General features: G+C 45.3%; 1 protein-coding gene across 1 annotated transcript; it reads left to right on the forward strand.

Moving 5' to 3' along the window:
- Positions 1 to 477: 477 nt before the first annotated feature.
- LOC124669892 (G-type lectin S-receptor-like serine/threonine-protein kinase At4g27290) lies at positions 478 to 7,654 on the forward strand. The gene is made up of 7 exons (XM_047206427.1): positions 478 to 1,744; positions 2,127 to 2,237; positions 3,974 to 4,098; positions 4,594 to 4,810; positions 4,970 to 5,207; positions 5,336 to 5,468; positions 7,352 to 7,654. The coding sequence occupies exons 1-7, from the start codon at positions 478 to 480 to the stop codon at positions 7,652 to 7,654; spliced, it is 2,394 nt and encodes a 797-aa protein (XP_047062383.1).
- Positions 7,655 to 9,984: the final 2,330 nt, after the last annotated feature.

Here is a 9,984-nt window from a genome sequence, read left to right on the forward strand (position 1 = left end):
CCCTAAATCCACTAGAACTCACCTGACATTGCAGAATTGCCCGGTATTATAGTATGATTTAGCAGGAGTTTATTTTTTTTTATGTCAAGAACCGCGTTGACGATTGCAACGTCCCCGGCCTGTAGATGGCAACACCACTGGTATAGCGACGACCTGCACGGTGCTGTAGGGTTCTCCAATTTGCTTGAGTCATATTGGCATATCCGATGCGCCTCGCTTTGATCCAGTCTTTGATAAGTATTGCTAAAAGACTAGAGCCACTTGCTCGAGCTTATAGTATTTCTTATGTGTATGATCGCTCTGTCCTCCTTCCGTCACATTGAAAATTCAAATGAATATAATGCAAGCTGTTCGAATTTAGTTGAGCCAAAAATAGTTGTTTTCAACTTTCAAGTACCCACGACGTTATCCGGATGTTCCCGGTTCAAGCTATGAAACAGTGTTCAGTTTTTGAGCTGCAAAGAAGAAACATCCGTGATGAGGCCAAACGACGACCAGCTCCTCCTCCTGTTGACATGCACCTTCCTCCTTTGCACCCAAACCTTGGGTGCTGACACGCTCGAGAAAGGACAGAACCTCACCGACGGTGCGACGCTCATCTCGGATGGCGGCGGCTCCTTCACCCTGGGCTTCTTCTCTCCCGGCGTGTCCACCAAGAGGTACCTTGGCATATGGTTCTCGGTGTCAAACGACACCGTTTACTGGGTAGCCAACCGCGTCAACCCCCTCGTCGACAGGTCCGGCATGCTGGTGTTCAACGACGCCGGCAGCCTCGTCCTGCTCGACGGCTCCCGCCGGCCGGTTTGGTCTTCTGAAATGTCCGGCGGTGCTTCCGCCGTGGCAGCTCAGCTTCTGGAGTCGGGCAACCTTGTCGTGCGCAACGGCAGCAGCGACGCCTACCTGTGGCAATCGTTCGACTCTCCGTCCGACACCTTGCTGCCGGGCATGAAGTTGGGCAAGTACTCTTGGTCCAGAACCGTGTGGACACTGACATCGTGGCGATCGGCGGACGACCCGTCTCCGGGGGACTATAGCCGGACCCTGGAGGGGGCCGGGATGCCGGAGCTGGTGCTATGGCAGGGCAACGCGAAGACGTACCGTACGGGGCCCTGGAACGGAGTCTACTTCAACGGCGTCCCGGAGGCAACGGGGTACTCGCAATGGTACCGGCTGTACGTGACCGGCAGCGGGACGGACACAACCTACGGGTACACCGCCTTGCCCGGCGCGCCGCTGACTCGCGTCGTGGTGAACCACACCGGCGTGGCGCAACGGCTGGTGTGGGAGGCGAGCAGCCGGGCGTGGATCCCCCTCTTCACGGGACCGAATGGCGAGTGCGACAACTACGGCAGGTGCGGGCCGTTCGGCCTCTGCAACCCCAGCGTGGCGTCGTCGCGCTGCGGCTGCATCCCAGGGTTCAGCCGCAAGTCATCGTCGTCTTTGAAGTTCGCTGACGGGTGTGGACGAGACGCGGACCTGGACTGCCCGACGGACGGCTTCATGGTGGTGCCGGGGGTGAAGCTTCCCGACACGCATAATGCCACCGTGGCCACCGGTGTCACCCTGGAGCAGTGCAAGGCGAGGTGCAAAGCCAACTGCTCGTGCTTGGCTTGCGCCGCCGCCTATATACAAGAAGAAGGTAGCGACAGTTCGGGCTGCATCATGTGGGCGGATACCATTGTTGATGTTCGTTTCAGCGACAAAGGGCAGGATCTCTACGTGAGGCTGTCAATATCCGAATTTGGTATGCACAGATTATCCATCCACACGCACTACTCTTGTAATGCATCTGTTTGTTTTTGAAACAAATTGAATATACACTGATACACACATCAAACACATTCTTCCCCGAAAAACTATCATGTTTGATACTTATATAATCTGGCAGCCACATAAAAGTAAGAGTGCTGGTGTGATGTCGGGAGTATGGTCCTCTTTCGAACTTAGTTTGTTTGGAGCTCTCTGTTTGCTCCCCTTATAGTAAGATCTAAACTCTTACCATAAGTATGATGAATGGAGGCAAAACCTTTCTGAAGATGGAAAACATGCCTGATACTGAACTGAAAATCAGTTAATGCTGAATAAATACTGTTTATTGTCTTCCATAGCAGATGATCCGGAATCAGGTGGTGGGAAAAGCTTCCCGATTGCACTTGTTGTGGCACCTGTAGCTTCTGCTGTTACTGTTCTTCTGGTCGTCTTCCTGATCTGGTGGAGAATGAGGCGCAGAATACTAGGTAAACTAGATGATACCCCGCGCGATGCTGCGGAAAATTTTAGTCAACATGTAAAAATATAAAATTGATATATAAAACAACTGAAACCACAAATTTTTGTAAAGAGGAAATTGAAAAGAATATTTTAAGTACATAATTTTTTAGCAATCTTATGGGTATCTGTCGTATTATACTTTATATACATATAGGAAGTCAGATTACTTGTGAAATGCATGCCTAAGATATATGAAGCATTCAATTTGGTTAGGCTACAATATCATTGCTTTTAGTCAAGAAACTGAGAACGGTAATATGGGAAATCATAGACCAACGGAAAACATACACACTGAATTTATGTGCTACTTCTCCTTGTTCAAAAAGTGCACACCGAATTTCCATTGCAAAGGATACTGCATACACACTGGAATTCCATTGCAAGCCAAATAGATGAAGCCTTCAATCGGACATAATTTCGATTGCAAGAGAACAATATGTGCTTCTTCTCCTTGTTCAAAAAATACAGAGTGAATTTATCGAAGGTAGATTCCATTGGCAGCGGCAAAAAAACATGAACCATCTTGCCAAGACCAACACACAGAGTATAAGCTTAAACTTCAAAGTAACAATATAGGGGGGAAGAATGAAGCGCCTAGGATAGTCTCCTCATGGCAACCGCGATGCCATATTGAGTCATGAAGCTAGATGGCACAAGAAAAAGTATGATCGTGCAACTGCGTGAATGAACCGAAGCATGCAAGAATCTTCGCATGGTTTGTCTGCTTTTGCTCTCTCGGGAAGCTGCACATCGAGACATATTTGTTCACAAAGAAATTCAATAAGCAAGAAGTACCAAACAATTAAAGTCTACTCCATTTGCAAGCAATGAACGACACCTAAAAGAAGGGATTTGAGATCTTCAAATGCAGATCTGGAAAGGACAGTAACACCTTCAAATTGCGGATTAAGCAACAAATTGATAGGTGGAACCGGCTGCCAAGGCTTTGAGAAAGAATACATGATTCGGAAGCTCATGACACCATGACTTGGAGAAGCCGAAGTGGAGACTGATGGCATCGTCTAGGAAAGTAGAGCGAGAGTAAAACTGAGCACGACGGGCACAAATGGGGTGGGCACAGGTAATAAAAAGGTTGCCGGCCGGCCGTCCGGCAACGCTTCCTTTCCACCACTATCACGGGAAGATGATAAGACTTCACCCACTGAAACAGCAGTCCAAACTCTGAATTAGTTGGTGGGATAGGCGAAGAGTTAGAGTAATGAACAGGTGGGTGCTAATTATCGGCAAAACCAAAATTTAGAACATCGTGGAGAGAACCGCAAAGCTGAAAAGGCGTGACAGGAATAGGGCAGCCATCCACACTTCGTCTGCATGCATGGATGATGTGGATATGATATAGTTATGTGGTGGGTCTGCTGAGGTGTCATAGTTGCATGTCAAGAGAAATAGGTTAGTGGGGATGAACTTCTTAGTTATATAGGATAAGTTCCACTACGGCTCCTTTTTGTATTTTTTACTACCTGTTTTTGTTGGTAGTACTTTGCATGGCTGAGAAAAAAAGGGAAACATGTGGTAAATGCAAGTGCAAAGTCCTGGAGCGGTCAAATCTAAGCGCTGAAACTCAACATTTGATAAGGCTGTTAATAATCAATTAATCACACCGTTCAAAAAAAAACTTGACAAAACAATCATTAAATCATATCATTCAACATTTTGTTAAATAATCTTGGTCTTGTTTCAGGTGCTATTCCTCAAAATCCATCCATAGCTGTTCATTCGGTTAATCTTGCTACTTTAAAGCATGTCACTGGAAATTTCTCCGAAACTAACATTATCGGTCAAGGTGGATTCGGTGTTGTTTATAAGGTTAGTCCTTTTCAATTACTAGGGATATGATGAGGATGCCCACGCGCATGGGCGCTGCTAGAGCGATGGCACGAGAGGGCGCAAGAATTAAGAAGGAAATCCCTTCCCTCTTGCCACCGGCCGTGGGCAAGGTCCCCGGCCGGCCCTCTCACGCCATCCCTCTAGCAGCACCATAACATATACATACTCGCAAGGGAGGGGTTTTTTGTACATCTGAAGAATTCACGACAATATGAATGTATTTTATTGCTCAGGTGGATATGTCTATCCGACTTTTAATATCAAACCCTTTCTTATAAAAACTTGTGATGTTTTTCTAGATATACACCATAGTATAAACAAGTGACTTTCTATAACTTGGCCACAGGAATCCGTGTCGAGACACGTTCTCACTCATAATTTTTCATTAGTCATGACATTGACATATAGAGAGCCAGAAATTGGCAAACACCAAATTCATTTCGGAACTAACATCTCAAACTGAAAAATCATTAGGCCCAGCTGGCTGATGGAAGAATGATTGCGGTCAAGAGGCTTAAACAATCAGCTCTCACCAGGAAAGGCAAAAAAGATTTCGCTAGAGAAGTGGAAGTAATGGCCGGGCTCCGGCATGGGAGTCTACTTCGTCTCCTTGCTTACTGCAGCCAGGGCAAGGAGCGGATACTCGTGTACGAATACATGCAGAACAAGAGCCTCAACATCTACATATTTGGTACCACCAAGTTCCTTGTACTCAAAATTTCTAAACTTCTAATCTACTGAACTGCCTCATGAGAAATTCAACCGTTCTGAATGGGACCTTAAGACTATGAACAAGCATGAACTTGTAACTAATCAAATATTGTTGAACACACATATCTGGTGCTTACAGGAACAACTGAAATTCGTGCTTCACTGAACTGGACAAGAAGACTGGAAATAATCCATGGAATCGCGCATGGTGTCGCCTACCTTCATGGAGGATCTGACAAGAGCGTAATCCACAGGGATCTAAAACCAGGCAACATTCTCTTAGACGACGAATGGAAGGCCAAGATTGCAGACTTTGGTACTGCAAAATTGTTCGCAATTGATCAAACGGGGCCAGATCAGACAATTGTAGTTTCCCCGTAAGTAACTGCATTTTCACCAACAGAAAGTGTGTTGACTCGATAACTCGATTTATATCTTTTATAATTTCTTCGATAAAGGGATATATTAATATGAAAAAAAACTTATATACTTGAGTATCATGAAGGGGATATGCAGCCCCGGAGTATGCGCAGCGAGGAGAGATGACATTGAAATGTGATGTCTATAGCTTTGGAGTTATCATCTTAGAGACTCTCAGCGGACAAAGGAATGGCAGCACTCAGAGGCTCCTTTCACATGTAAGTCCTTCCTGTTGGGTTTGTTCACTTGTTGTGCTATGTGTTTGGTTGAGCTCTGGAAAAGCAGCCTATGGCTATGAGTTGTTTAGTTTTTTTTTTTCCGAAATGGGGTGTACCCCGGTCTCTGCATCGGTTGATGTACACAGCCTTTTATTAAACAACGAAATATTCAAAGTTTACAACTCAAGGATCAACGAGGATCGATACAAAAATCAACCTTCGAAAAAATAAAAGACTACTAAGTAATCTAAGCATCCTGTGATCTCTTAGCATGCTGCCAAGTAGCCTGGTAGAAAATACCCTGGACAACCATTCGAAGGCGATTGCATCCAGAAACCATGCACTCCCGCTGATCCTCGGGAGCAAGAAAAACCAAAGTTGGATCCAGTGGACCATAGTGTGGATAACCTGCAAAAAATTAGTAGAGTCCTTTTTGTTAAAAATAATGTTATTTCTGCAATTCCAAATTGACCAACATAAAGCCGAAACACCAATGTGAATTCTAGCTTTATCGTCTTTGTCAATTCCATTGAGCCAATTTCCAAACATATTTGTCACATTGGATGGAGGTGAAATATTATATGCAGCGAAGATAACCCGTCAAATAAGCTTAGCAAAAGGACAGGAAATAAACAAATGTTCAACTGATTCCTCGGTGTCAGAGAAAGAACACTTCGTATTTTCATTCCAATTCCTCTTTACTAGATTATCACGGGTTAATAGGACTTTCTTACTAAGGAACCACATAAAGATTTTTATTTTCAGTGGGATTTTTATTTTCCAAAGATACTTACGAAGATATCTTGTGTGTCCATTTAACATATCAGCATAAGTCGATTTAACAGTGAATTTCCCTGAGGATGTTAGACCCCAAATAAACTTATCAAGATCGTCATTTAAATTTATCATCATTAAACGTTGACATAGGTGTGCCCATTGATCCCATTTATCCCCAATTAGTCTTCTCCGAAAACCAATATTTAAAAGAGTTGATCTCATAACATTCGCCACAGTATCATGCTTACGGTGGACTATATTATATAGTTGGGGGTACTGAGTTGCAAGCGTCTGATCACCTAGCCATTTATCTTCCCAAAAACGTACTCCTTCTCCAGAGCATATCACAAATTTACCTTTACTAAAAAATTCCCCTTTGATTTTCATTAGTCCCTTCCAGAATGGTGAGTCAATCGGCTTACTTTCAACTTCAGCCAGTGTTTTTTGTGAAAAGTACTTATTTTTTAGCAATTGTTACCATAAACCCTCTTCAGAAAGAAGTTTAAACAACTATTTACTAAGAAGGCAGGAATTTTTAATCTCCAAAACTATGAGTTGTTTGCTGTGGACAAGACGGAGTGTACTGTCTGTTCTATGAATATTGTAGGTCTTTTAGCAAACTAGTTCCAGGATTGAGCTAACTGTAGCCTTGGACTACATATTTTACGCTATATTATAAACCACCAAAGCCAATAAACATATAAATGTGTGCTTTTTGGCTTACAGGCCAAACAAAAAAGACAAGAACATACCCCCGCAAAAACGACAAGAACACAAAATGTTTGGTTTGATGTTTAGCTTATACCAAAGCAACCACCAGTAAACCTAACCAAACACAATTTTGTTGTAGTTAATTAGTAATCTGTTGCAAGGGTATAGCGAGAGAAGTAAAAAATATTTTGTGATTTAACATGCAAAATTAGATTAGGAAAAGGGGGCCACACCATAATACACTGAACCTGAATACCGACATTTTCATGCGAGAGTGCGTCAATCCATTGGCATCTTACACTAGTTGACACTTGAGACACTTAATGTTTTTTTTTTCATGAAGTGAAGCAGGAACATTATGCATGATTCTAGAATTGGCAATTCTCGGTTTGCAGGTATGGGGATTGTCGGAGCAGAACAAGGTAATGGAGCTTCTCGACATAGCAATGGTGTTGCCTCATCCTGATTCTGAGCATGAGATCTTGTCCGAGCTGAAACGGTGCATCGATGTTGGACTTCTATGCGTCCAACAAACACCAGGAGACCGACCAGCCATGCCTGCCATTGTTGCCATGCTAACAAACAAGACTTCACATATTGATCGTCCACGAAATCCGACAATGGATAGCACTGCCACGCGTTCGTCCCGTGATCATGAGACGGACCTCTCGATTTCCAGTACAATTGATCTGACATAAATTGCCTATGACCATCAATCAGTCAGGCCTAATGATCTGTGTTTAAGTTGATATTTATTGTTACAAGGTTTTTTTGGGTTACCGGTGGTACCTCTTTGAAGTGTATTACTTCCCGTTCGTGTTATTATTCCTTGGTTTGCTAATTATAGATCACGTCTCACCTAAAATTGCACATTATGCACGGGATTTTTTTTTAAGTTGTGTGTGTGAATTATTTTACATACATGGTCTGTTTGGATTACGGAGTACGTGCTTCCCTTTTGTTGGTTAGTAATTGTTACTGTTGTTGATTTTATAATGCTAGTTTGTTGAAACAGGCTCTGCTCCCATGCGGCTCTGAGGCATGTACCAAGGCACCCAGTCTGTGTTCGCGAGGGCCTAACCCTCCTTCACCTCTCCCTTCGTTGCCGACCGAGGCATCATCGGGAAATGCTTGTGTGCTGCTTTCGGGGTCTTCCCTCTAGCGAGAAGGCGAAGATGGCATGACGGCAGTATGCGCTAGATGAGGCTTCACAGCGGCAGAAGTTGCTGCACAACGAGGGGCTAGTGCTGCGCACCGAGGTGATGGGGCCGGCAGCACGGTGGCCACCATGTGTCCTCGGCTTGGATCTTTGGCTTCTTGGCCAGATCCATGGTCTGCAAAGGTTGATGGCGGCGGGGCCACGGGTGGCCACTGGACTATGTGGTTTGGCCTCAGGGGAGTTCCATGATACAACGTGGAAGCTAGGCCAGTGGTCCTACATCGACAGAGGCGATAACTTTAGGCAGTAGTGGTGGTAGATTGGGAAAACTCTGTCGCGATGCAAAATTTTCCTTGTGGCATGAGGAGCTGCGTCTGGTCCCTGCAAGGTGAATGTTGGTGTGTGAGGAGGCCAAGGCGACGACCCCAAGATGAGCATTGGACCAGATCGTTGGCCACCCTAAAGCCGGTTGAAACAAAAGGAAACAAACAGAGAGCCCCCTCCAACAAAAGGAAACCCAGTCTTTGTTCGCGAGGGCCTCACCCTCCTTCACCTCTCCCCTCGTTGCCGACCGAGGGCATCACCGGGAAATGCCTGTGTGCTGTTGTCAGGGTCTTCCCTCCAGTGGGAAGGCGGAGATGGCATGACGTCACTATGCGCTAGATGTGGCTTCACAATGGCAGGGCTTCACGATGGCAGAAGTTGCTGCGCAACGAGGGGTTAATGCTACGCATCGAGGTGATGGGGCCGGCAGCACGGTGGCCACCATGTGTCATCGGCTTGGATCTTTGGCTTCTAGGCCAGATCCATGGTCTGCAAAGGATGGTGGGGGTGGGGCCGCGGGTGGCCACTGGGCGACATGGTTTGGCCTCAATGGAGTTCCATGATACATCGTGGAAGCTAGGCCAGTGGTCCTAGGTCGGCAGAGGCGACAACTTTAGGCAGTTGTGGTGGTAGATTTGGAAAACTCTGTCGCGTTGCAACATTTTCCTTGTGGCGTGAGGAGCTGGCCAAGGCAATGACCCCAAGATGAGCATTGGATCAGCTCGTTGGCCACCCTAAAGCCGGCTCAAACAAAAGGACAGAAACAGAGCCCCCCCCCCCCCTCCAAAGTCCACTCTCAAATACATGGGCGCAGTGAATGTACAGATTGACCCAGTCACTGGGTCTTGTTTGTGATGCCCGTGATTGCCCTCCCAATCGCAAAAGATCTCTGGACATAGACCGTGTGCGAAAGAAGCACCGTCGTAAACGGTTCATATAACCGTGTGTGTTGTAGGAGTGAATCGTCACCCTTGCATAGTGATGGAAGGCTTACCGTGTGTGATGGGCCGTTTCAGCCGTGTGTGAAGGCATGTTCTGTACGTACTAGTATATTATTTTTTGAAACTAATACTAATTCCTTATTGCCGAAACAGAATTTTATGATTTGATTGACAAAGAACTATAGCTAATCCACCAGAACTGTCCTGGCATTACAGAGTATGATGTATTGGATAGGAAAATATATTTTTTTGTCAAGTGTTGCGTTGACAATTATAACGTCACCGGCCGGTAGACGGGACGACACATAATGGGAAGTTGGCAACACCAATAGGTAGCAATAGCAGCAACGACCAGCATGACGACGCTCCATTTTGCTGGACTCATAATTGCCACATCCGAAGTGCGTCGCGTTGATCCAGTCTACAAAACGTTTTGCTAGAAGCCTAGAGCCACTTGCTTGAGCTTATATTTCAAAAGTGTATATGATCGCTCTGTCCTCCTTGGCACATCGATAATTGAGATCAACTTGGCGATAGTGCAAGCTCTTCACATTTAATTCAGCTAAAAATAGCTGTTTTCAAGGAGTACCCACCACGTTAATTA

This window comes from Lolium rigidum, chromosome 7 (genome assembly GCF_022539505.1).
Source record: "Lolium rigidum isolate FL_2022 chromosome 7, APGP_CSIRO_Lrig_0.1, whole genome shotgun sequence".
NCBI classification, from domain to species: Eukaryota; Viridiplantae; Streptophyta; class Magnoliopsida; order Poales; family Poaceae; genus Lolium; species Lolium rigidum.

Coding starts and splice junctions, on each gene's coding strand:
- LOC124669892 (XM_047206427.1), top strand. CDS start 478: ATGAGGCCAAACGACGACCAGCTCCTCCTCCTGTTGACATGCACCTTC. Junction 4,099..4,593: donor GATTCGGTGTTGTTTATAAG/GTTAGTCCTTTT, acceptor AAAAATCATTAG/GCCCAGCTGGCTGATGGAAG. Junction 5,208..5,335: donor CAGACAATTGTAGTTTCCCC/GTAAGTAACTGC, acceptor AGTATCATGAAG/GGGATATGCAGCCCCGGAGT.